This window comes from Hylobates moloch, unplaced genomic scaffold (genome assembly GCF_009828535.3).
Source record: "Hylobates moloch isolate HMO894 unplaced genomic scaffold, HMol_V3 SCAFFOLD_2, whole genome shotgun sequence".
NCBI classification, from domain to species: Eukaryota; Metazoa; Chordata; class Mammalia; order Primates; family Hylobatidae; genus Hylobates; species Hylobates moloch.
In genome coordinates this window covers 136,739,356-136,766,024 of record NW_026652277.1, presented here as the reverse complement: position 1 = coordinate 136,766,024, position 26,669 = coordinate 136,739,356, and the positions used below count along the sequence as shown (strand labels likewise).

At 37.8% G+C, this 26,669-nt stretch overlaps 1 protein-coding gene across 10 annotated transcripts in view; it reads left to right on the top strand.

The window, feature by feature from the left end:
- Positions 1 to 26,669, top strand: part of FAM184A (family with sequence similarity 184 member A) — a 122,397-nt gene that overhangs the window by 63,221 nt on the left and 32,507 nt on the right. For all 10 annotated transcript variants that reach the window (XR_009212480.1, XM_032157868.2, XM_032157852.2 and 7 more), the window contains exons 6-9: positions 3,990 to 4,112; positions 8,841 to 9,002; positions 11,883 to 12,004; positions 12,456 to 12,606. Coding sequence is in view for 9 of the 10 variants with exons in the window: in XM_032157868.2 (XP_032013759.1) it covers positions 3,990 to 4,112; positions 8,841 to 9,002; positions 11,883 to 12,004; positions 12,456 to 12,606 (558 nt within the window). In the remaining variant the exon portion in view is untranslated. The remainder of the gene's footprint in view (positions 1 to 3,989; positions 4,113 to 8,840; positions 9,003 to 11,882; positions 12,005 to 12,455; positions 12,607 to 26,669) is intronic.

The window sequence follows — 26,669 nt, the reverse complement described above, 5'->3', positions numbered from 1 at the left end:
AGTCCAGTGTGACCTATATTGTAGAGCAATGATTTGCTGCATCTCTTTTTTTTTTTTTTTTCGAGACAGAGTCTCACTCTGTCTCTTAGGCTGGAGTGCAGCGCAGTGGCACAATCTCGGCTCATTGCAACCTCCGCCTCCCAGGTTGAAACAAGTCTCCTGCCTCAGCTTCCTGAGTAGCTGGGACTACAGGCGCACGCCACCACCCCTGGCTAATTTTTGTATTTTTAGTACAGAAAGGGTTTCACCATGTTGGCCAGGCTGGTCTCAAACTCCTGACCTCAAGCGATCCTCCCGCCTCAGCCTCCCAAAATGCTGGAATTATAGGCATGAGCTACCGCACTTGGCCGATTTCCTTCATTTTGATGGCTGCTGTCTTGTAATCATTCTTGAAGTCACGATTCAAAGAGTAACATACCTGATAGTTCTTGATATGGGATATAGCTTATTGAATTGATACAAGACATTGCTACTTCATATAAGCCATAATAGAAACACTGTTTTTGTTCTTGTGCTGTCTCTTCATGAGACAATCTAATAGGTGTGCTCTTCAGGAAGCCTCAACTAGTTGAAAGTACATATTCTCTCGTAGATAGTTTTCTTCTTTGAGAAAATGATTTATGTTTTATTTTGTTTGTTTCTTCCTCAATTAAGTATTCAGCTTGCTAATAGTAATATATGACAGACAGAATTGCAGAGTAGAAAAAGCAAAGTATCTGACAGACCTTGGCCTTACACTGAGCTCTTTGCTTATTAACTGTATTACTTTGGGCCCCAAAGCTGTGCCTTAGGCTCCTCATCTGACAGAAGATATGATCCAACTTAAAATGTTCCTTTGAGGATTAAGTCAGATAAAGTGTTGAGTACCAAGCCATGTTCTAGCACATGATGATAAAAATTAGCTATTAGTACTTCTTACTATGTACCATATACTACAGTAATGTTTTGCATCTTTTAAAAAATTTAATTCTTATGACAGTTTGGTTTCTCTACTCATTTTACTGAAGAGGGGATGTGCTCAAGCACATGCAACTAGTAACACTCAGTCAGGCCTTGAACTCAGGTTCCAGATCTGTCAAACCCCAGACATCTAAATACCATCATGTCGGCATTTAGTAATAATGGTTGTTATATATTTCACTAATGGTACTTTACAGTTTACGAAGAGCTTTTTTATATATACCTTAATACTTACGACTTGAAGATTAAAGTCATTTTTATTATATAGATGGTAAAATAGGTTTAATAAACCTTGATGATTTTGTCAGAGCCACAGCACTATTAAGAAGAGATAGGATATGAGTTGAGATCTGCCTCAGTGTACTTTCCTTTTGTGACATGACTAGTTCGGAAAAATATTTAAGACCTAAACTTAATTTAAAATTCAAATAAAACTTCCTGTTAGAATGTTATTTCTTTCTGCCAGGCGCGGTGGCTCACACTTGTAATCCCAGCACTTTGGGAGGCCGAGGTGGGCGGATCACGAGGTCAGGAGATCGAGACCACGATGAAACCCCGTCTCTACTAAAAATACAAAAAAAAATTCGCCGGGCGTGGTGGCGGGCGCCTGTAGTCCCAGCTACTCGGAGAGGCTGAGGCAGGAGAATGGCGTGAACCCGGGAGGCGGAGCTTGCAGTGAGCCGAGATTGCACCACTGCACTCCAGCCTGGGCGACAGAGCAAGACTCTGTCTCAAAAAAAAAAAAAAAAAATATTATTTCTTTCTAAACTTACTACTATATATTTATGTAGCCAGAGACAAAAATTAATGACATGTTATTTCTCAAGACTCTGACTGTAGTATTCTCTGTGCCAGGTCACTGTTCCAGGACCAGTTTGCACAGCGTTAGTTATGTGAGGCATGTGCATGGTTAGCAATTCTGGGTGCCTGTATCACGTGTTCAGAGTTTTATAGAAAAGTGTTTCGTGGTACCTGCTTCTTCTGTACTCTCTTTCCTAGCTATCTTTTGGTATTATTTTTCATTTCTACATTCATTTTCACCTTAGCCACCTTCTTTCTTATTGGAATATTTAAATTGCATATGTCCTGCCTTTAGCCTTTATTCCTCTCTATTAAGTTATAAGTGCTAGAATTAAGGCATCTTTCATCAATGTCATTTTTACCTCATTACTTTACTCCTCATTATCCCTTCACCTGATTAAATTTTAATTTTCTAGCACCTGCCTTAAGCTACTTAAATCTCTTAAAGTCTTTCTTTAAAACATGGTTGCCATAAGACAGATGACATGAAATTTCCTATATGTGAATATATTCACCACCCTATTGCAGCATTATTTCTACCCTTCTTTTTTTTATCAGAGTAACTTGTGTATCACTTGCTCTTTCTTCCACTCTTGCCTGTCAACCTCATGTCTGAACCTAAGCTGAAACCAGCCTCCTTCCAGAATAGTCTTCCTCTAGTGTAGATTCTCTCTTAAGGAACTTTTAACTGAAGACGACTTCTCTTTTCTTATTATTCAGTTATCAAAAAGGATTGTACTGTCCATAACTGTAGTTGACCCACCACAACTGAGAGTGAATATACAGAGAACCCATGCAGAAAACTGTTAACGTAGGAGGCTTGAGGCTACCATCCTTAGAAAGGCAAGTTGGCCCTTGGCTGGCATCTGGGAACTTGGATTTCTGGAGGGATGCCCCCCATTCCCTAATAAGAATGACTCACTGGCCTAAGCTGTGGCCTAACCACGCAGCCAGTGTGGTTTATGCTGAACACCTGGTTTCCTTCTGGGAATCTGGAATTTTGACATGTGACAGGAAGATGGTACCTGTATGATCAGTCGCCGATAAAAAACCTGCGTACTAAGTCTCTCATGAGCTTTCCTAGTAGACAACATTTCACACAAGATGTCACAGGTTGCTGGAGGTATTCAGCCTGTCTTGTATAAGGACAACATTTCACACAAGTTGTCACAGGTGTCTGGAGGTATTAAGTGTGTCCTGTGTGAGAGGGCTTTTGGAAACTTTGTACCTGTGTCTAGTTTCCGGCAGACTTCACCCCATGTGCCTTCTTCCTTTGTGGTGTGTGCTTTGAGTCCTGTGCTGTAATCACAGCCATGAGTGTGACTGTACCCGTGAATGTAAATCATCAAACTCGGATTTGTCTTGGGGTCCTCTGACACAGAACCCTATTTATTATTATTCTCATTTTACACTATAGAACTATTGAACTGCTTGTAACATACTGTGCTCCTTTGTCCCTTCATGGTGTGAAAAAGCCTTAGCACATGCTTTTTCCCGCGCCTAGAAAAGGTGATGTTCCCCTCCTGCTCCATCACCTTTTCTTCCTTCAAACCATACTTAGGAATTGCTTTCTCTCTAAAGGTTTCGTTGCCAAGCTAGACGTTATTAGTTCCCCTTCCATATACTCCCGTACTCCCTATGCATGTCTAATTTAGTTAATATTCTTTAATTGCTTGATACCATGAGCTTATTAAGGGCAGGCTCCATATCTTATTGCCTTTGTTACCCAAGTGTTAAGTAGCGTGCCTGGCAAATAGTAAGTGATCTTCAGTAATTGTCAGTTTTACCAGTTTTGCTCTTTAATTTGCCTTCATTTTATACTTGCTCATTCTCTACTAGAGACTAGTAGACCACTGATTTGTAGAATGTTACTGGATTTCATTTTTTATGTAAACATAAAAGAATATGAGGGAAAAAAAGAATTTTGAATTCAAGAGGTAATTAGAATTTTTTATCTCACACTTTTCTGTTTTTGGACTTCAGCTTGATCTAGTCCAGTCACATGTTCTCACCATTTAAAAAAAGTATAACTACATTATAAATTAGTCAGAATGATAGAATCTAAGCCACTATGGGTGTCACTGTTAATTCAGGTATTGTTAATTAAGGGTAAGGCTAATTTGAAGAGCAAAGTTTCAAAATACAAAACAGAATAGTCTTTTTCTTGGAGTCTTCAAAGTATATAATACTTGCAATTTTGTTCATTTTTTAAAATTTCTTTTTCTAAGGAATTGGAAGAACAACATAACAAAGATAAACTAAACCTGGAAGAGGATAAAAATCAGCTTCAACAAGAGCTAGAAAACCTAAAGGAAGTACTGGAAGACAAGCTGAATACAGCCAATCAAGAGGCAAGAATTCTTTAGACCTGTTGCCTATGTTATAGATATTAATAATAATAACTTATTCTGGTGACATTGTATAGGTAGGTGAGTCTCAGTAAAGGTAACATATCTAGAATAAAAATAATTTTAAAACTTTAATTGGTGTTGAATTTTTCATGACACTCTGATTATGTTCCACCAGGTAAAATTTACTGTCAAAAACATTAAACTAAGGTGCTGTTGTGGGGAGAAGAAAAACAGAATATCACCACATAGGAAAAGAACAAAAGAGAGTTCTCTACCCTTTTGCCAAAAAAATAGCTTATTATTCTCTATACTGCCTCTTTTTCTACAATTTCAACAGAAACTGAGGATGGTAGCTAGAATCAATAGGCTTAATTTGAATTACAGTCTGTGACATTGCCCTTTTAAGACTAGATATAAATGAAACAGGAGAAAAGAGGGAAGTTAGAGCTCTTCTTCAATCTCACATCAGCAAAGTTCCAGGTGGGTTAAGGATTGGAATATAGTATGAAAATCATGGATATGATTATAAATAAAATATGAAAACAAAAATGACAAACCTGAGGACAAAGAAGGCTTTTTGAACATGGTATCAAAGTTATGAATTGAAACATGGAATATTTATACAGTTAAAGCTAAAACTTCTTTATATCAAAACAGACCATAAGCAAAATTTAAAAAGAGGAAAAACTGGGAGAGATGAAGAGATTGACAAATTGACCAATGAAGAATTCATGTCTTTAACATTTTTAAGAGTATTTACAGAACAGTAAGAAAAATACAGACACCCAGGTTATCTTTTTACAAGCTAAAAATGAACATGAAAAAAATTTGTTTTGTATAATGTAAGAACTGGAAATGAAATCAATGAGATGCCATTCCATTACCATAAAATTAACAATGATTAAAAAAAATTGAGACCATGCAGTGTTAATAAGGGTAAAGAAATAAGCACTCAGAAACTGCTGATGGGGATACAAAATTGTATAATTTTCCTGGAAAGGGATTTATCAGCACATATGAAAGCCTTAAAGACAGGCATGTCCTTTAACTCAACAGTTGCATTTTTTTGTGTATTTAACCTAAGCAGATAATTATGGATTGTTGACAAAATTTCAGCACTGTTTATAGTAGAAGAAGTATAGAAAAACTTAAATTTTCTCAGAAGTCTGTCTGCCTAGAAGAAAGGGAGTCTTTTCCCAGTTCACACGTGTTTTTTTTTGCTTCTCTTTCCATGTCCTGGGGCTGCTTCCATGCAAAGGGGTATTGCCTTTTTCCTGCTTAGAGGCACACATGGCCTAGCAGCTGCCTTGGTACAATACAAGGTCAAGAAAGTGAAGGCATTTAGGGTCCTTCTAGGAGTTAAATACCTTCATTCTGAGATGTTAAAGAGATTTTATTCTTAATTGCTAGTAAGTATATATGAAGTTTTTCTGTAATTGACTCATTCATTCATTTATTTAATAAATATGGAATGGCTATTAGATACCAAAGCACTGTTACACACTGGGGTTTCAGGGATGTCAGTCAGACATGGTCCCTACTACTGTGGACAGACAGACACAAAAACAAGTAAATACAAGTCTGATGCATATTACAAAGGGTGGTAAGTAATTAACAAGGGCTTGTCAAAATAATAAATTTAGGAGAGCTTATGCAAACGCCCTGAGGCATGAGAAATTTCTAGGAATTGTAAGAATACCAGTGGTATTAGTCTGTTTCATGCTGCTGATAAAGACATACCCAAGACTCGGCAATTTACAAAAGAAAGAGGTTTATTTGGACTCACAGTTCCACGTGGCTGGGGAGGCCTCACAATCGTGGTGGAAGACAAGAAGGAGCAAGTCACATCTTACATGGATGGCAGCAGGCAAAGAGAGAGCTTGTGCAGAGAAACTCCCATTTTTTAAAAACCATCAGATCTCATGAGACTCATTCACTATCACAAGAACAGCGTGGGAAAGACCCACCCCATAATTCAGTCTCCTCCCACTGGGTTCCTCCCTCAACATATGGGAATTGTGGGAGTTACAATTCAAGATGAGATTTGGGTGGGGACACAGCCAAACCATATCACCAGAAAAAATGGAGTGTGATAGCAACTATAATAATTAATATGTATTTAGTGCTTATTGAGTCCCAGACTTTGTTTTATATAGCCTCTTCTTTATACTGTTCTCTCCTTTAATACTCACAGCAACCCTGTGCAGTAGGTACCAGTTACTAAGGCATAGAAAAGTTAAAGTAACTTGCCCAAGTCAGCACATAATAAGTAGGTAAAGCTAGAATTCCCTTTCAGGTAGTGTGCTTCCAGAACTCAATTCTTAACCCTACTCTTTCTCTCAATTAGTATATAAAGACCAAGAAGAAGGGATGCCATGCTGAGGCTGGAGATTTCAGCAGGGGCCATGCTGTGGAGGTCTTGTAAGCCCCATGAAAGATTTCGAAAGTTATCCTAAGGGCAGTGAAAAACATTTGAAAGATGATAAGTGCAAATATGTGGATGCTTGCACGGTGGATGGGGCTTATGCTCATGTCCATATTTGTAATTCATAAAAAACTCACTCTGGTGTTGCAAGGAGAGTGAATTAGAGAAGAACAAATAGAGATAGATGGACATTTCAGGGAGGAGGTTTCTACTTACTGTATTTCCTCAGTTTGTACATTAATAAGGATAATCTGAGTATTGATTTATATTGCAAATGACAGAAATCCTAGCTGAAACTAGCCTAAAGAAAAAAAAATTTATTGACTCATGTGACTGTAAAGTCCAAGGATAACGTTAGCATCAGGGAAGACTAGATTCAGAACTGAAATTGTGACAATGGAACTCAGCTTTTCTTTTTCTCTTAAATTGGGTTTGTTCTCTGTGTTGACTTCATGCTTCAATCATACATTCCCTGAGGTGTATGTGCAGCTGGCAAAAAACCTTTTCTAGGAGCTCCTTTTAAAGTCCTGAGATCACTGTGACTAGATAAGCTTGCCTGCCACTGACCCAATCCCCATACAAACAAAATGAGATGACCTTATTGGTTTATGCTTCAATGAAGCACTTCATTCTGGAGTTTAAGTTGAATGCTTACTAAGACTACATGGACCGATAGAAAAGGCGAGTAGTTGCCCCAAATGCCATAAGGAGATTTTGTTATTGGGAGACAATAGGTGTTTTCCCCATGTATCCATTTTTATTGTATTTAAGAAAACAAACTGATCAGTTGTGTTCAACACTTAACTTGCTTTTTATATTTTATTACATTTAACTTTGCAGAAGTTTGAAGTTTTTGCCTATTTAAATATTCTATCTCTAATTAGATTTGTAATTGCCTTAATAGACCTTCTCTTTGAATTCTTTACATTGTTACTAGAATACTATTTTTTTTTTCTTTTTCTTGAGGCAGAGTCTTGCTCTGTTGCCAGGCTGGAAGGCAGTGGCACAGTCTCGCTCACTGCAACCTCTGCCTCCCAGGTGCAAGCAATTCCCCTGCCTCAGCCTCTCAGGTAGCTGGGATTACAGTCGCACACCACCATGCCTGGCTACTTTTTGTATTTTAGTAGAGACAGGGTTTTGCCATGTTGGCCAGGCTGGTCTTGAACTCCTGACCTCAGGTGATCAGCCTGCCTTGGCCTCCGAAAGTGCTGGGATTACAGGCATAAGCCACCGCGCCCAGCCCTAGAATACTATTCTTTATAATTTGTTTAATTGAAGAATTTTACCAAACTTTTAAGAAACAGGTAATTCTTTTGCTGTGAAAATATTTCAGAGCACAGAAAAGATGTGTAGCTCCCCTAATTATCTTATGAGATTAGCATTCCTTTAGAGACACCAACAAGATAAAATACTACCACCACCAGTATTGCAGAGCATATACCTGCATGGAGAGGGGACAGGAAGGCTGTGCACCTGGGGAGGGAATTGTGGGTCAGAGAAGGATTGAAGGAGAATTTTTGCATTTTTTTTTTGTAATGTCTATTTACAAGGAGAAATAGGTATTATTTTTAAATTACCAATTTTAACTTTTGTAGAAATTTCATAGGCTTGGCCATTTTGTAAGAATGGGGTTTTATAAGCATTGTCCTAAATAATTTGAAATATTTCATGTATGTATTTTAGTATTCATAACTTTATGGTAGGGATATGCTTAATCAGCAGTTGTCTATTAGCTCCTAATTTCCAGAGTGTATAAATTCAACTCTTAAAGATTTCATGAGAAATTTTGTATGGAAACACAGGAATCATAACTTACTCTAGTTTATAATACATTTACCAGCTTATCAATATTGACCTAAATTTATTCCCTTTGCAAATAGCAGGAGATATGGACTCAAATGAAATATGTGATTCAATTTTAAAGAATGGTTTTTAAGATATTTTTATCTAAAATTTTGTTTTACTCTTTTATATAATCTTTGCCTTGCTTCAGCATCTTATAGGTATTTTATTATATGGTGGAACTAGGAATTCTCTTGACAAGGAATACCTTGTTAAACAAAGGTATATCTATTCCTTTACATGGTTGTCATGAAAAAAGAAAATCTTAAATATGAAAGTCTTTTCAAAACACAACAGAAGAAAGCTGTCATGGTTATTTGAGTGCTTTTTCCAAATTAATCAGGAAATTATCCATTCAGTAAAATTACAACTAAATAAAAATCTTTAGGAAGAAATTGTAAGACTATTTTGCTATTCTGTTACAATGAAGTATATTAAAAGTACTCTTTATTTACTTACAGATTGGCCGCCTCCAAGATCTGGTAAGGAAAAGTGAACAAGGTCTTGGCTCTGCAGAAGGACTTATTGCTAGTCTTCAGGACTCCCAGGAAAGGCTTCAGAATGAGCTTGACTTGACTAAAGACAGCCTAAAGGAGACCAAGGATGCTCTATTAAATGTGGAGGTAATTTCATAATTCTACTGCAATCTAAACAGCAGCAAAATAAAAATATAATTTAGCCATTTGACCTAGAGCTATTTAAACAGCACGTTGTATATAATTAGTATATTAGTTCTTAGAACTACCATAACAAAGTACTACAAACTGGGGAATTTAAAACAACAGAAATGTATTCTCTCATAGCCCTGGAGGCTAGAAGTCCAACATCAAGGTGTTGGCACAGCTATGTTCCTTCCTAAACCCTAAGGGAAGATCCGTCCTTATATTTTCCAGCTTCTGGTAGCACCAGGCATTCCTTGGCATTCGGCAACATAATTTCCATCTCTGCCTATCTTTACATCTTAAAAGGATACCAGTCATATTGGAACAAGAGCTCACTCTACGTCAGTTTGACATCATCTTAATACATCTGTACTGACCGTATTTCCAAATAAAGTCACATTCTGAGGTATTGGGAGGGTAGGACTTCAGTATATCTTTTTGGGGACAGAGTTCAACACATAACAATTGGAATGTGCAATTCTTTTACTAGTAAGAGTTAGAACTCTCATATACAGCAACTAAGTCCTTCTCTGTGTCTGCAGATTTCGGAAAGACTCTGCCTTTTTTCTTCCACTCTTATGAAGCACAGCAAAGATTTAGATTGTCTTAGATAGTAGAGAAAAAGAGTCCATAAAACTGGGTGTATAATACCCAGGGAGTTCTTAATCTTTTCCTTCGGAGAGATGGTTTAGAGTATAGGCTCTGAAGTCAGGTTGGTTGTATGTAAATTCTGAATCCACCACATAGTGTGCAACTTTGGGCAAAGCCTCACCTTCCACATCTGCACAATGAAGGAGAGGTGGGGGGTAATAACACTCTTCACAGCACTATTGTAATAGTTAAACGAGTTAAACCATTTACAGCAAAGTGCTTAGCAAAATAGTAAACACTCAGTAAATACTGCCTTTTACTAATATTATTTCAAATTTTCTTTTTTAGTTTAGAATTGGTGACATTTCAAAAGCATATAAACAAGGACACTTTAGTGAATTTACTTTGTGTATGGGGCATACATAATTTATATTTTATCTATGGTATAATTATATTCTGTGTGCATTAAATATTTATCTTCCATTTTGAATTATGTGACAATAAATTACTTCATTTTCCTCGAATCTTCATTTACTTATGTTTACCTTTCTCCAATGGCTGTGTGATATGACAGTGTTAATATATAACAAGAAATAATTGGAATTTAGAGCCAGTATAATATACAAGTTGATATATTTAGTTTCTGTGATGCCAGATATATTGACTATAATCTCGATGGTAGCATTCTGTGGTGTGAAGCTGAACTGGATGACCAAACTATATTAAGAGATGTTTTTTCCATTGTCAACAAATAAAAGGAAAATGATATTTTAAGGTAATACAAATATATTTAAAAGTAGTTGAAATATTTCTAATGAATGTTAATTGAATATAGGTTGTGTTTATATGGTATCATGGAAGTTCTCTCTCGCCTTGGCGCACACCCAGTTCCTGACTTTAAGGTATTTTATCCTGGCTGCCTTTCCCCCGGCTGTCCTGGCACTGAGTATTGGGCTTACTGATTCAGTTTCATTTCTTTCAGGTCTTTTTTCCTATTTACATTGTACTTCTGTCCAGTAGTAGAAAATAATAAACATTTTAAGCAAAACTCTATCAATTGTTCATTTTCTGTTCTGCTGGAGAATTTTAACTGAGAAAATATAGATGCTGCATCCTGGTTTACCACAACTCTGCGTAAGCTCCTTAAGACCAAGTGTGGTTTTGGTACCTCTTTTCCTCTAACCTATCCCAAAAATGTCTAATGATGTACTTTGCATTGAGGAAAAGAAATACGTTTTAAACAATCTACTCCATTTAATGTTGCCTTTGGCGGAAAATAAAAGAATTGCTAGAGGCAAAACACTAGTGAAAAGAACAGTTGGCTAAGATGGCTGCCTTCAATTCTCAATACTTACTGCTTAGTAGCCAGGCCAACAATGTAGAATGGCAATTTCAACATTGGCTTGCTTTTTTCTTATTAATCTGGGTATACCCTTCAAAAACTGCCACACAACATGTCATTAGCAAGTGGGTGATCTAGAAAGGGTCACTGTGGTAACAGGAAGATAGACCATCATCTGCTCCTCTTCTGCCTTGTGCCCCAAGAGCAGCTGCTCTGCTGGCAGGGGCTGATGGTTGCCACTGTTGTCCAAACAGGTCACCTCTATCCCCAGGCTCCACAGAGCCACTTGATTCATGCTAATCTACAGGAATTGTGTATATATTGCAGTGAACAATGAACACACGGACCACTAGTTTGAAGTTACATAATAAAAACAGTAGCCTAAATTCTGCATAATTATTTTTAAACACATGGACCACTAGTTTGACATAATAAAAACGGTAGCCTAAATTCTGCATCATTATTTTTATCGTGTCAGGTACAGCTATATACTTAAGTTTTGATCAAGTAACATACTTTTGAATATGAGTGTAAGTGAATTTGAATAACATATCTGTCTATGTAATGGGTGTACAGGTGAAGGTAATTGGATAATCAGTCTACCGTTAGATACCTAATATATGGAAAGTGTAATTAAGATGATTAATGCTGACTTTAAACTATTTAAATAATTTGTGATATAAGCCTTAATAAAATATAGTTTAGACAAGAACATGTAAAATAAAAAATGTGTTTTACATATTTTATTTTCAGAAAATCTTGAGTCATTTTCACAGATAGCATTATCAAGTATTGGGCTGTAAGAATTTAAAATTAAAAGTTTTAATACAAGCACTTTACTTATTTAAAATAACCAGCAGTGTTTGTTTTTGAAGTTTAGTCTTCATTAAAAAGTTTTTATTCTTCAGGGTGAGCTAGAACAAGAAAGGCAACAGCATGAAGAAACAATTGCTGCCATGAAAGAAGAAGAAAAGCTCAAAGTGGACAAAATGGCCCATGACTTAGAAATCAAGTGGACTGAAAATCTTAGGTACATTTTTTGTTCTGTAATCTTACCAATAAAGACATACAAGAAAGTTTTTCTCTTGTATGACTCATATTATCCTTTTGTTAAAGACATAGTAGCAGTATTTTAAATTAAAATTTCCTGTGATTAGAGACAGAGAAATTGGATTTATTTTCTGTTTGAATTCAGATTTACTTTTTGCATTTCCTTGAATATAAAACAGGCAGTAAACTAACCTAAAGTTAGAAGACTTATTTGTTCTGGTACCTATTCTGCTGTTAATAAATTGATAAATGAGTGATATTGGGGTAAGTTACCAATTTACTTTACAGCCCTTAAGTAAATAATCTGCTTTTCCTCAGCATCATAGACTTTTGAAGAGGACTAATTAAGCACTTTAAAAAACGTGGACTCTATTACAGTCAGTGAAAGGAATAATTCTCTTTACAAAGTAAATGCATTTGTTTTATTTTAGACAAGAGTGTTCTAAACTTCGTGAAGAGTTAAGGCTTCAACATGAAGAGGATAAGAAGTCAGCAATGTCTCAACTTTTGCAGTTGAAAGAGCGAGAGAAAAATGCAGCAAGAGATTCATGGCAGAAGAAAGTAGAAGATCTCTTAAACCAGGTAGTTAATAATCTGTACATGATGAAGGTTCATTTCCCTTGACATTCTCTAGCTAGGGAAATATTGTAAAACTCTGTTAATTCACTAAATTTTGTTATTTTTCATGGGACAAACTTAAAACTTTTAAAAATACATAAAACCAGGAAGATGTATTTATAAACTTATAAAACATTGTGCTAAATCATTGTTATATATGCAGTCTGAATACTGAGAAAAATTTATTATGATTTTTTAGTTTAATATTTGACCTGAATATATTTAAGATTTTAAATGGGAAAGTTACCTATGTTTTGAAAGTATAAAATCTTTTTTCCTGTCATTAGATACTGTTTGGGCAACAGAGGGTAGAATTTATTATATGTATCATGATTACCTAAAACCCTTACCAAAAATGAACAGCTTACTTTTCTCACCAATGGAGCATTGCCTGCTATCCTTCAAAATGCTTTAAGCCCCTTAGAGTATAACATAAACAGAAGGTGGTAATATTCCTAAATCTGTGTTCTTATGTTATGCTTGCTTATTTCCATAACATTTGTAACTGTAATTAAAAGAATTTGCACATTTTCACTCATTTACACAACTTTTAAATTTATTAATTCTTAGCATTCTTCTGCAGAGCAAGTCATTAAATAGGATTAACTGCATGAATCACCAGTTGATAAGCAAGTGCAGAACTTAGACAAGAAGCAGCACAATAATGTAGTTCCAGAAACCTACCATTATCTTTCTAATTGTGAGCATGATGAATTTCAAAAGAAACAGGATAGACTTTTTGTAAGATCATTTGTCACATAGCTACATACATGCAGTGTCTTTCAAGAATACTTGGGGCCTGCTAATTTGTGTCTGGTATGTCATAATTATAATGTTACTCTGAAAAGAGAGAATACATGTGTATGTTTACATTTGTATATATGTGAGCTTTTGTCAGTCACTTGAAACTCAGACAAAAAAAAGAACAAGGAAACAACTTTTACTAGAATTTGGACACCACATTAGCATTGTTTATGATAGACTTATTTTACATTCCTTTTAGGGACCCACAAGGACAGATTTTACTGGGTAGAGTAGTACTGATCCCCTATCGTTAGACGAGTAGTAAGATTCTGCACCTAGAAAGATTAAATTACTTTGATTATTTAATAGAGATATATATTTTCAACCAGAAGGTATTGAACATAGACAGTTTTTGGCTGGGTTTGCACTGTAAAGTGGCCCACCACTTCTCCTGCCTATTTTCTATCAAATTATTTTACTTGTTATTCCTTTAATCTCTTGTATTAATTTGTCAGATGTCATCCATACATCTCAGAATTTTGTTTTCTTCTTTTTTTACTTTGGGTGTCTGTTTTGCAGCTCTTTCCTGAGAGGACCTAATGCTTTGCATCTTGTGGTTCTATATATCATAAAATAATTTATTACATATTAGCTCCAGTTTTTGCCAGCTTTACAGAATTTCTAAATCAATTTTCAAAGCAGATTAACCATAAATATCAAGATAACTAGGAATTAATTGGTTCCAAAGGTAAAACTATTCTGTGATGCTCCATGCCATCAGACCATTTCCAAGATTATAATATCTTCCTTTCTCCCCACTCCTAAATTGTTTAGGCACACGCATTGCCATAGAGAAACTGGCAAGTAGCTGTTGCACTCCAGGATTGTCTGTGCCTGAAGAAAATTAAGAAAACAAGTGCACAAAAAGATGCCCCATTAAAGTAAAAATGGGTATGATGTTACCAAGGTTTCATCCTTTCTAGGCATATTAGATGACAAAAAAATTATAGTAGGACCAGTGGTTCTTTTTTTTTTTTTTTTTTTTTTTTTTGAGACGGAGTCTCGCTCTGTCGCCCAGGCTGGAGTGCAGTGACGCAATCTCTGCTCACTGCAAGCTCCGCCTCCTGGGTTCACGCCATTCTCCTGCCTCAGCCTCTCCGAGTAGCTGGGACTACAGGCGCCCGCCACCACGCCCGGCTAATTTTTTTGTATTTATTTTTAGTAGAGACGGGGTTTCTCCGTGGTCTCGATCTCCTGGCCTCATGATCCACCCACCTCGGCCTCCCACAGTGCTGGGATTACAAGCGTGAGCCACCGCGCCCAGCCCAGTGGTTCTTTTTGAATGGAATGTCGTTATGGACAAAACTTTCCTTCTTGGCTCTTTGGATCTTGTTCTTTGGACTCCTTTGGATGGATTTCTAAAGCCTGTGCTCTAAAGCCTGCTCTACTACCTTCTGCTTGCCTGCCCCTGCTGCTAAGCCCTGTTCCCCATAACCTCCACCCCCAGCCCTACCCCTAGGACCCTTTCACTGCATTCACTCCTACTGGTCTCACTCATTTCCTTTAGCCCTCGCAAGGCCAGCAGCCTTCAGCACATAAGGGAAACAGACCTGGCTTGGGATTCGTGATATTAAAGGAGTAAGACTGAGGAATAGAATTGGAGTGGCTAGAGCTTAGGCAGAGACATGTACTATGAAAAAGTATCAGAGGATGTGTGTTTTCACATATTTTAACTATTTCTGAGTGAAAAACATGAGATTTTTATGCCTTAACATACCTGAATTTCATCCTATTGAAAGGAGTGAAATAACTTGTCTTTCCTATGAATCTCTTGAGAGTTAAATTAGATTTAAGCCGGCCGTCGTGGCATGCCTATCTAAAAACGAGCATTAAAAGCATCAAATTTTCATTTTACTTGAATCAGATATTTTTCACTTCATGGAATTTTCCAAAAGCTATTATTTTCATTCTGTGCTACGATTCAGTCAATTTTGTATCTTTTAGTTTCCTTTTAATATTTCATTGTGTTCTCTCTTTCTGTCCAATGATTACACTGTAGTCCAAGGCAAATTATGCTTCTTGGATTGATCAGTGTATACATTTGAATTCTTTAAAGCAAAAAAAGCTACATTCTTATTCTTCAACTCCATCCAAGGAAAAGTGATTATATAGAGTTTTCTGTGATCGTATTTTCTATTTGTGATTTTAAAATGCCATCACTTGTTCCTTTCTTTTATCTTTTTTAAGGCAGATTTTATTTTGGGTCCAGTATAATGATTTACTTATTCAGCCTTAAAGCATTGGACTGAAAAATTAAGGGAGATGCACAGACCATTGAGACACAGAACTGTGGAATTTTACAGTTTGAGTCGGACTCTCCATTTTGTAGATGTGAACTTTGAGACAAAGTCATTTAGCTGATTATAGCCCTGTATCTGACACAATGTTTACACTTCACAAATTTACAATCTAATAAGAGGATTTATATATAGGTACTTAAAATAAAAGTCACTGTGCAGTAGGTGACTTTAAAAATGATCCAAGCAGTTTGTACTGAGTAATGATGTGTTGGAGCTGGCGCCTACCAGCTCATCATAGTTAATTGTGTGCACCTCTCTTACCAGCACCACAGTGGGGGACATCATGTTGATGACTTGCAATCTCCCGTGGTAGTTGCATTTACATCACAGATATCAGCAAATGCTACAAATCAGGTCATTGCTTTTCAGAGAGCTGGTAAACATTTACCAGCATACAACTGGTCAGGAGTATAAAGTCAAGAAACAGTGTAATATAGCCAGTGTGCTTGGGGAAGGTTTCATTGAGGAGGCCAACTTTAGTGGGACTCATGAATAGGGCAAAGGATGAACATAGAGGAGTGACAAAAATACAAAGGTTTTTATTCACTTAGTAAACATTTTATTAAACATGTGCATATTTCCCAGGCACTACGAGGAATACAGTAATAAGAAAAACAGGATTGGGGGCAATTTGGGTAGAGGTTATTGTGGAAAACCTTGACTTCCAAGCTTAGGAGTTTAAAGATTACTTGGTAAACTGAAATTCTGTCAAAGGTTTGTGGAAAAGAGAATAACATGCTGAAAATTTTATTTTAGGAAGCTTAATATGACTTTTATATTGAAGTAAGAATGAAATAGACATTTCAATTTAAATATCAAAATTAAAGTGTTTGGAACTGAACTCTTGAATGGACACCATGTGCCACCAGCACCCCTCAACCTCAGCCAAACTGCTCTTTCTAGAACTAGTGTCCGCTCACTGTTCACTGCTCAGCCATCTTGGACTTCTGTCTTGTACACCAGACACTAGTTATCAGCACTCCCCACTGCTCTACCTTCAAAATAGATCCAGGACCTGCCTACTTCTCCCTACTACCTCTACCACCATCTGATTCCAGGACACTTGTAGTTCTTTCCTGTACTGCAACTGTTACCTTGTTTCTACTCTTGCCCACCTACAGATTATTTTCTAACCAGCCAAAGTGATGCTCTTAAAATATTAAGTTGGATTATGTTACTATCCTGTTTCAAGATGCCTGGTGACTTCCTACCACAATTAGAATACAGTCCACACTCATGCCATAGCCTCTAGTACGCTCATGATCTGGTCTCTGGCTGCATTGCCAACATCATCTCCTGTCACTCTCTCCCTTTCTTTTTTACAGCCATACTGGATCCTTGCAGTTCTTGGAACACACAGAACAAGCTGAACCCATCTTGGGGACTTTGCACCTACCAGTCCCTCCACATGGAACTCACTTTCTAGAGATCTGCACAGCTTTTCCCTTCACTTAATCAGTTATCTACTCAAATCTTAACTCCACAAAAAGAGCTTTCTTGACTTACTTTCTCTAAAATAGCACCATCATCATTCAGTAGCCCCCTATGCTTTGTTCTGCTTTGTATTCCTTCAGAACATTTACTTCTACACAGTATATATTGATTCTCTCACCTATTCACATGTAAGTTCCATGAGACCTGGACCTTTGTGGTATTCACTGGGGTATCCCCAGCACCTAAAACTGTGCCTGGCACATAATAAGCACTTGGCAGTTGTTGAATAGAGTGAACAGAATGAGGCACAGAGACCAAAGACGTTTTCAGATACATGAAATACAAATAATTCTGCCCAATTAGGACCTGGATTAAGTTTATCTCACTGCAAGTGCAAGAGAAACTGTAAAAGGATCAATCATCTGCTTTGGTAGAAGAGAAGAAAATATTAAAGTTGACTTGGGTTTGAGCCAGTTGAAAAGGAAATCATCATCTGAGACAAGGAAGTCAGGATGAGCTATTTATTTGGGGTGGGGTGTGGGTGGTTGGGGAGATGAGATGGTAAGTTTTCTCTTAGATGTATTGATTTTACAATCATAGAGTAGTTTAGAATTTTTCATACTCAGTAGGAAAGGGCAATGACTAGACTAAGAAACAGCATTAAAATAAATGCTCTTGATCAAGAGCAATTGAAAAGCCAGTTTCAGTAAGGTTTGTTGTAAACTGCTTTCTGATTTTTAGACCAGTGCTATCCAATATGATAGTAAGTATCTTTTCTTTTTGCTCTTTTAAATATGGTTACTGAAAAACTTTAAATTATACACGTGGCTCGCATTCATGTTTCAGTTAAACAGCACTGATGCAGACTATCTAGATCATGAAACTATTGACTAAATTTGGCATTAGAGCTCAGTACTCATTCTGCTATTCTTCTTTTTTTTTTTTTTTTTTTTTCCCCTGAGATGGAGTCTTGCTCTGTCACCCAGGCTGAAGTGCAGTGGCACAATCTCAGCCCACTGTATCACTGCAACCTCCACCTCCTGGGTTGAAGCGATTCTCCAGCCTCAGCCTCCCAAGTAGCTGGGACTACAGGTGCGTGTCACTGCCTGGTTAATTTTCGTGTTTTTGGTAGAGACGAGGTTTCACCATGTTGGCCAGGCTGGTCTTGAACTCCTGACCTCAGGTGATCCACCTGCCTCGGCCTCCCAAAGTGCTGGGATTACAGGTGTGAGCCACCGCCCCTGGCTGCTATTCTTTTTCTTAGCTTTAAATTTTCTATTATGTTAGCAAGAAATGTATACTGTCTCTTTTAATTTTTTTTTTTTTTTTTGAGATGGAGTTTCACTTAGTCACCCAGGCTGGAGTGCTGTGAGGTGATCTTGGCTCACTGCAACCTCTGGCTTATTTTTGTATTTTTAGTAGAGATAGGTTTTGCCATGTTGGCCAGGCTGGTCTTGAACTCCCAGCTTCAAGTGATCTGTCCACCTCTGCCTCCCAAAGTGCTGGGATTATAGGTGTGAGCCACCACGCCCAGCCGTACCACTACCTTTCAACTTTCAATGGAAGAATAGATAGAAGTAGATTCTGAGGTAGAGGGAATAGCAAGATACCTAGAATAATAATCTCTTCCTGCCTGGGTCTGGTGGCTCACACCTATAATCCCAGCACTTGGGAGGCCGAGGTGGGTGGATCACTTGAGGCCAGGAGTTCAAGACCAGCCTGGCCAACATAGAGAAACCCCGTCTCTACAAAAAATACAGAAAAAAAAAAAATTAGCCAGGCATGGTCGTGCACACGTGTAATTCCAGCTGCTTGGGAGGCTGAGGCATGAGAATGGCTTAAACTCGGGAGACAGAGGCTGCAGTGAGCCGAGATCACACCACTGCACTCCAGCTTGGGTGATGGAGTGAGATTCTGTCTCAAAAAAAAAAATCTCTTCCTAAGATAACTCAGTCAGATTCCTTGACAGATTCCCTGAGCAATGACAGCAGATAGTGAAGCTGACCCTGAAGGCTCTGAGTCCTCTCTGTAGACGTCAGGAAAGCAGGAACCTATGTTGAATGTACATTCAGAGCCCTGGGGGAAAGAGATGGCTGGAATGTAAGATAAAAGAAAGTCATAGCAGAGAGAAACAAAAAGACTAAAGAGAAATAGCATATGAAGAAAAGAGAAAAGCCAGCTAGAAAGGGAAGTGAGAATAGCTGGCATGACCTAATTTCACTTTCTTAGAAAATGTGGAATGGAATTAAAGTCTACCAAAACCAATCCAATTCCATCATCCATATTTTTCCTACGCCAAGTCCTGAATTCAAAGTTAATTGGTGATATTTTCCTTTAAATATGAAAGTTTTTAATTTCTCTTCAATCAAAAACCTGAATGACATTATTACTTTGGCTACATTATATCCTCTTTTATCACACGTATGTGGTTCGTATTCTTCTTCTTAAGATTTTTTTTCTTCTAAGATAAATGATGCTAAATTGTTTTCTGAATTGACCTAAATAATTTTATTATGAATTAATATTTAATTTTCTTTTCCCTACCCAAAACTCCCTTATTAGAATTTAAGTCCATCCAGTTCTTAAATTGTCACCTTTAGGAGAAGAGAATGAAGACATGGAACTATGAAATCTGTACCTAGTTTTAAAAGAGAGTGTGTGTTAAGAATACTGGGCAGTCTTTAATGAATACTGAGCAAAATCTGTTCTATAAAGTACTGTAGTAACACCTGTGATGAAATGCAGAACAGTCGGTGACTTCGGAGGTGCTGCGGCCCAGGACACACTTGAAAAATACGTAAGAACATCTAGACAGCATTATAGTAACAAATCAACTTAATCTGTTTCTCTTTCATGTGAGGAGATACTAAAAATAATTAAAATATTTTCAATCTGAAAGTGTTCAGTGATCATATGATTATAAAGTTATGTTAGACCAAGTCTCTGAGAAAAAGTATTAAGCATAACCTAACACATTAGCTTGTTTCTATCTTCATTTTATTTGTATGAATGAAATTCATGTCATTGAATTTTAGTTAAATATCGAACAACAGTTTGTGACTTTTTGTTTTGGGAAACTTATCAAAGCTTTGAATCCCACTTCTGTATCTTAGATTTGTTTGTCGCTTTCCTCTAGATATTAGTATACTTGAAATTAACATTAGAAAAAGAGTTTACATAATTTGCTTTGAGAAGTTATAGTGTTGTATTTTAAATGTTGAAATTGGACATTTTTTTTCTTTTTTGGAGACAGGATCTCACTCTGTTGCCTAGGCTGGAGTGCAGTGGCGCAATCATGGCTCACTGCACCCTCAACTTTTCAGGCTCAAGTGATCCTCCCACTTCTCAGCCTCCCAAGTAGCTGAAACTACAGGCACGTATCACCACACACAGTTAATTTTTGCATTTTTTGTAGATACAGGTTTTCACCATGTTACCCAGGCTGGTCTTGAACTCCTGGGCTCAAGTGATCCACCACCTCAGCCTCCCAAAGTGCTGGGATTACAGACATGAGCCACCGTGCCCGGCCTGAAATTGGAATTTTTTTAAAACTTTAATGTATTTTACTTGAATTACAATGTAAGGTTAGTATCAATATTGTTTCAAGGAAGTTAGAAATTTTTTAAATGACACAGGTTTTGTCAATAATGAGAATTCCATTCTATTGCTTCAGATTTTTTATTCAAAGTAGAATTGAAAGTCGAGCAATAACAATTATGGAAATTCATGGATATATGCATGTGGAATATTGTGTACGTATAAAGCATTAGTAGTGCTTTTTATTAAGCCCTATGGCAATGTAGCTTTGATTACACAATGGTATGGTGATTCTGATAAATTATAATTAGGCTTCTGGGTGTCTCCTATTTCCCACTCCCAGTATTCAGTGTGGCTTCAAAGGCTTTATGTGATGATAACCCTCTGGCTTTTTAATTTTTTATTTATTTGTTATTATTTTTTTTTGAGATGGAGTCTCGCTCTGTTGCCCAGGCTGGAGTGTAGTGGTGCTATCTTGGCTTACTGCAACCTCCACCTCCCGGGTTCAAGCGATTCTCCTGCCTCAGCCTCCCAAGTAGCTGGGACTACAGGCACGCACAACCATGCCCAGCTGATTTTTGTATTTTCAGTAGAGACAGTGTTTCACCGTGTTAGCCAGGATGGTCTCAATCTCCTGACCTTGTGATCCGCCTGCCCCAGCCTCCCAAAGTGCTGGGATTACAGGCATGAGCCACCGCACCCGGCCAACCCTCTGGCTTTTTAAGTGGCTCTAATCTTGGCCCACATCATCTCCATATTTATTTATTTATTTATTCATTTATTTTAATTCGAGGTGTTGAAATCAGTAGTAAGAAATTACTTTTGCATGTTCTTTCATGCATTTATTCATTCAGTCAAAATTAAGTGCCTCCGATATGCTAGGCCTTGTGCCAGAATAGTAACTGGCTCAGAGTGATCTTTGCCTTCCTGGAGCTTACAACCTAAACTGCAAATTGGGTGTTAAATTGCAACTGTGGTAAACATTCATGTGTAACTTGGGGAAGGCGTCTCTAAATGTGGAATTCTTTACCTAAGACCTGTAAGAGAGTCAGGCCAGAAGAACAGCATTCTAAGCAGAGGGGGCAGTGTGTGCACAGCCCCTGAGGAAGCCCTGATGACACCTTTATTCTGGAGAGTGAAAGCTAGGAAGCTGGGGAGGTAGGCAGGATCAGATCACGCCAGGCCTTCTTTGCCTTGTTAGGGATTTGGGACTTTATCCAAAGACAGTGAACTGTTGAAGGGCTTTGATCAGCAGGAGGGTGAAATATTCAAATACTGTGATTTCGAAACTGGTTGCAGTGTGGAGAATAGATTAGGGTAGGACAAGCTAGGTGTCACTCAATGAACATTGCTTTCCTCTTAGAAGCCTTTCTGTGTTCAGATTTCTGTTTTCAGGACAAATAGTATGTTTTCTTTTTAGTAATCTAGAATTTTCTCTTTCTGGTATTATTAGAGAGGAGAGAATTAATTTCGAGAGTAGCAAAAACTAATCAATGTTAAGAGTTCATATCATTCATTAAGTCTTTGAATAAACATTTGTTAATCATTTACCCTGTGCAAGGCACCAGTTTGGATGCAGAATGTGAATAAGACAGGCTTCTGTCCTCTAAAAGCTTACAATTCAATGGATTTCAGTATTTGTATAATAACATGTTTGCAAATTACAAGCATGTAAAACCTTGTCGTATTTTCTAAATGATTAAACTGAGATTTAGAACCATGAGATAATGAAGAGCATTGTTTTTTGTGTACCAAGTGCTAAATTTCTAATTAAGTGCAGCAACTTTTTTTAGTTATTGTAAATTTTCTTCCTCACTTATCTCAAAGTCTCATTATATCTATCCTTCAATAATAGAATTCCTGAAATACATTCAGTAAACTCACTATGCCGAAGTCTCCAAGTCTTCTCAGTTGAAAAGGTTCTCTTAAGGCTCTTTTCATGAATCTCAAAAATTATTAAGAAACTTAAGATGCTTTAAAACAAATTGACTATTATATAGGCCATCTTTTTGTTAACATGGATCTTACTCATATAGAATGCTTCCCAAATAAGTATTTTTACATACAAATGTTTAGTTTATCCAGTATTTCTTTAAGCAGACATGATGTCTTCACTTGGACTGCTGTAACAGAATACCGTAGATTGGATGGCTTTAAAACAGAATTCATCAATTAAAATTTATTTTATGATTTTTTGAGATAGGGTCTTGCTGTGTCTCTCAGGCTGGAGTGCAGTAGTACAATCATGGCTCAGTGTGGTCTTGACCCCCTGGGCTCAAGTGATTCTCTCACCTCAGCCTTCTGAATGGCTGGCACTACAGGTACATGCCACTATGCCAGCTAATTTTGTTTTTATTTTTTTGTAGCAACAGGGTCTTACTTTATTGCCCAGGCTGGTCTTGAACTTGTGAGCTCAAGCAGTCCTCCCGCCTCAGCCTTCCAAAATGCTGGGATTACATAAGCCACTGTGCCTGCCCACAACAGAAATTCATTTCTCACAGTTCTGGATTCTGGGAAGTCCAAGATCAGGGTGCCAGCAGTTTTGGTGTCTGATGAGAGCCTGCTTCTTGGTGCATAGACAGCTATCTTCTTACTATGTCCTCACGTGGTAAAAGCACCAAGGGAGCTCTCTGGGATTTCTTTATAAGGGCATTAAACCCATTCACGAGGGTACTGCCCTCATCAACTAATCACCTACCAAAGGCTGCACTTGCTATTATCCTCACACTGGAGGTTAGGCTTTCAACACATGCATTTGGGGCTAAGGGAACACATTTAGTCCACAGCACTTCGGGATCTCAACCAATCTGTGGTTTAAATACCATCCATATGTCTTTCCTTTACTTCCCATGTAATCCTTTAATTCTGTTTATTCCACCTCCAAAACATATTCTAGTTCTATTTGCTTTCATTTCCCCTAGTAAACACTAGTCCAAGCCACTGTTACCAAGGTCTGTCTCCTGTCTGTCCTCATCAATTTCACTTTTCTTACAGCACTCAAAGTGATCTTTCATGATGTAAATCAGATCATGCCACTGCCTTGCTTAAAATCCTCTCAGGGAGGCTGGGTGCTGTGGCTCACGCCTGTAATCCCAGCACTTTGGGAGGCCAAGGCAGGCGGATCACGAGATCAGGAGATCAAGACCATCCTGGCTAACATGGTGAAACCCCGTTTCTACTAAAAAAAATACAAAAAATTAGCCGGGCATGGTGGCCAGTGCCTGTAGTCCCAGCTACTCGGGAGGCTGAGGCAGGAGAATGGTGTGAACCCAGGAGGCGGAGCTTGCAGTGAGCCGAGATTGCGCCACTGCACTCCAGCCTGGGCCACAGAGTGAGACTCTGTCTCAAAAAAAAAAAAAAAAAAATCCTCTCAGGGGCACCCCATTGAATCCAGGCTGTTATTCTGTTATTCAGACTCTCACTGTCCTACTAAACCTTAAGCCAGCTGGCCCCTTTCTGTATCTCCTGTCTCATTTCAGCCAACTGTCCCTCATTAACCCTTTCCCTGCTTCCATACCCACTTGCTCCCAGCTTGCTTTCACCTTCAGAGGCTTTGTGCTAGCTGATCGACTTGCCAGGTACTCTTTCCCCAAATTATCTCCTATTTGGCTTCTGCATTTACCCCAGTTTAAATGTTACACTTCTAAAATATCCTTTCTGGCCGGGCACGGTGGCTCACACCTGTAGTCCCAGCACTTTAGGAGGCCGAGGCGGGTGGATCATTTGAGGTCAGGAGTTTGTGACCAGCCTGGCCAACATGGTGAAACTCCGTCTTTACTAAAACAAAAAATTAGCCAGGCATGGTGGCACACACCTGTAATCCCAGCTACTCAGGAGGCTGAGGCAGGAAAATCGCTTCAATCCAGGAGGCAGAGGTTGCAGTGAGCCAAGATCGTAGCATTGCACTCAGCCTGAGCGACAGAGCAAGACTTCATTCATCTCAAAAAAAAAAAAATTAAATTAAAAAATAAAATATCTTTTCTTACCATCAACTCACTATCTCCTCCAGTCATTCCCTATCACACCAATCTTTTTAAAAATCATAATACTTATTTTTTTCCTTTTTTAAATTTTTGTACATTTGTTTTACTATCTTACTCAACTCTGTATCTCACCCTGCACTTAGGATGTGTTCTGGAACATAATAGTACTCTAATTTTTTATTTATTTATTTATTTTGAGACGGAGTCTCACTCTGTCGCCCACGCTGGAGTGCAGTGGTGTGATCTCAGCTCACTACAACCCTCACCTCTCGGGTTCAAGCGACTCTTTCGCCTCAGCCTCCTGAGTAGCTGTAGCTGGAATTACAGGTGTGTGCCATGACTCCTGGCTAATTTTTTTTTTTGTATATTTGGTAGAGACGAGGTTTCGCCATGTTGGCCAGGCTGGTCTCAAAATCCTGACCTCAAGTGATCCACCTGCCTCGGTCTCCCAGAGTGCTGGGATTACAGGTGTGAGCCACCATGCCTGGCCTAATTGGTATTTTTAAATGAAAAAGCTTACTTCAGTTATGTATTAACAAACAGTGGTATTGCCACCCAGCACCACTACTATGCCTTTACCAATTGCCATGCCAGGTCTGTGATGTAAGCTCACTTGAGGTCACAGCTTGGGCACTGTACCCATTGGATTCAATATTTTCATGGCCTGCAACTGGGTGTGAACAGAGGTAGTGACCATATGAGTTTAGATTTCAAATGTTCAAATACATTTCTGTCATATAAAGCCCCAAATCTACACCTCGGGAAGGGATGATTTGGCATGTCACTCTGATTTGGCATATTCTAATTTATCAAATAATTCAGGAATCTTAAATAACATACATATTTTGTCTGATGACACCTTAAAGAGTGAAAATAAAATCTACTTCATAAGTAAATGGTATAAATTTTAGGTTAACTTCTAGTACTAGGACATCAGTCCTAAGAAATAAAAAGATGTTGGCTGGGTGCTGTGGCTCACGCCTGTAATCCCAGCACTTTGGGAGGCTGAGGCCGGAGGATCACAAGGTCAGGAGATCGAGACCATCCTGGCCAACATGGTGAAACCCCGTCTCTACTAAAAATACAAAAATTAGCTGGACGTGGTAGTGGGCACCTGCAATCCCAGCTACTCGGGAGGCTGAGGCAGAAGAATGGCTTGAACCCAGGAGGCTTTGGTTACAGTGAGCTGAGATCACGCCACTGCACTCCAGCCTGGTGACAGAGCAAGACTCTGTCTCAAAATAAATAAATTAATTAATTAAATAAATAAATAAATAAATAAAAAGATGTAAAAATATTACAACTAAAAGTTCTTCCAATTTTCTTAAGTTTTGTGAAGTCTGGAGAAGTTAAATCTCTCATTATTATATAAAGAATATTATGAGTATGAGAAAGAATAAAGAAAAAAGTAAAATTAACTAGTGATGTACATAAAGCATGAGAAAGTTGAGATTGAGAAGTTATGAAGTAATCATAGAAAATTAATCTTTTTATCTCTTATATTTGCAACTTTAGTAAGTTATATCATTGGATATCTTAGTCTAAGTTGTTAGTAAAAATTATTTTCCAATAAAAACTATCTTTAGATTCACTTCAAGAAATAATTACAATGTGCAAAAAATGAAAACAAAAGAAAGTTGCATTCTTTCTGAAAATTAGCAATATAAATATAAAATATATAGCAATATAAATAAAAAATATTATTTTGTATTTTTGGAAGGTAAAAAATGAGGTGATTGAAAATGAAATTATATTTTCATTTCTCCCATATTAGGAGGGAGGGAGGATGTAGGTTTTTCCAATGGTTTATCACTTAAAATCATGTCCAGGCTGGGCACGGTGGCTCACGCCTGTAATCCCAGCACTTTGGGAGGCTGAGGTGGACGGATCACGAGGTCAGGAGATGAAGACCATCCTGGCTAACATGGTGAAACCCTGTCTCTACTAAAAATACAAAAAATTAGCCGGG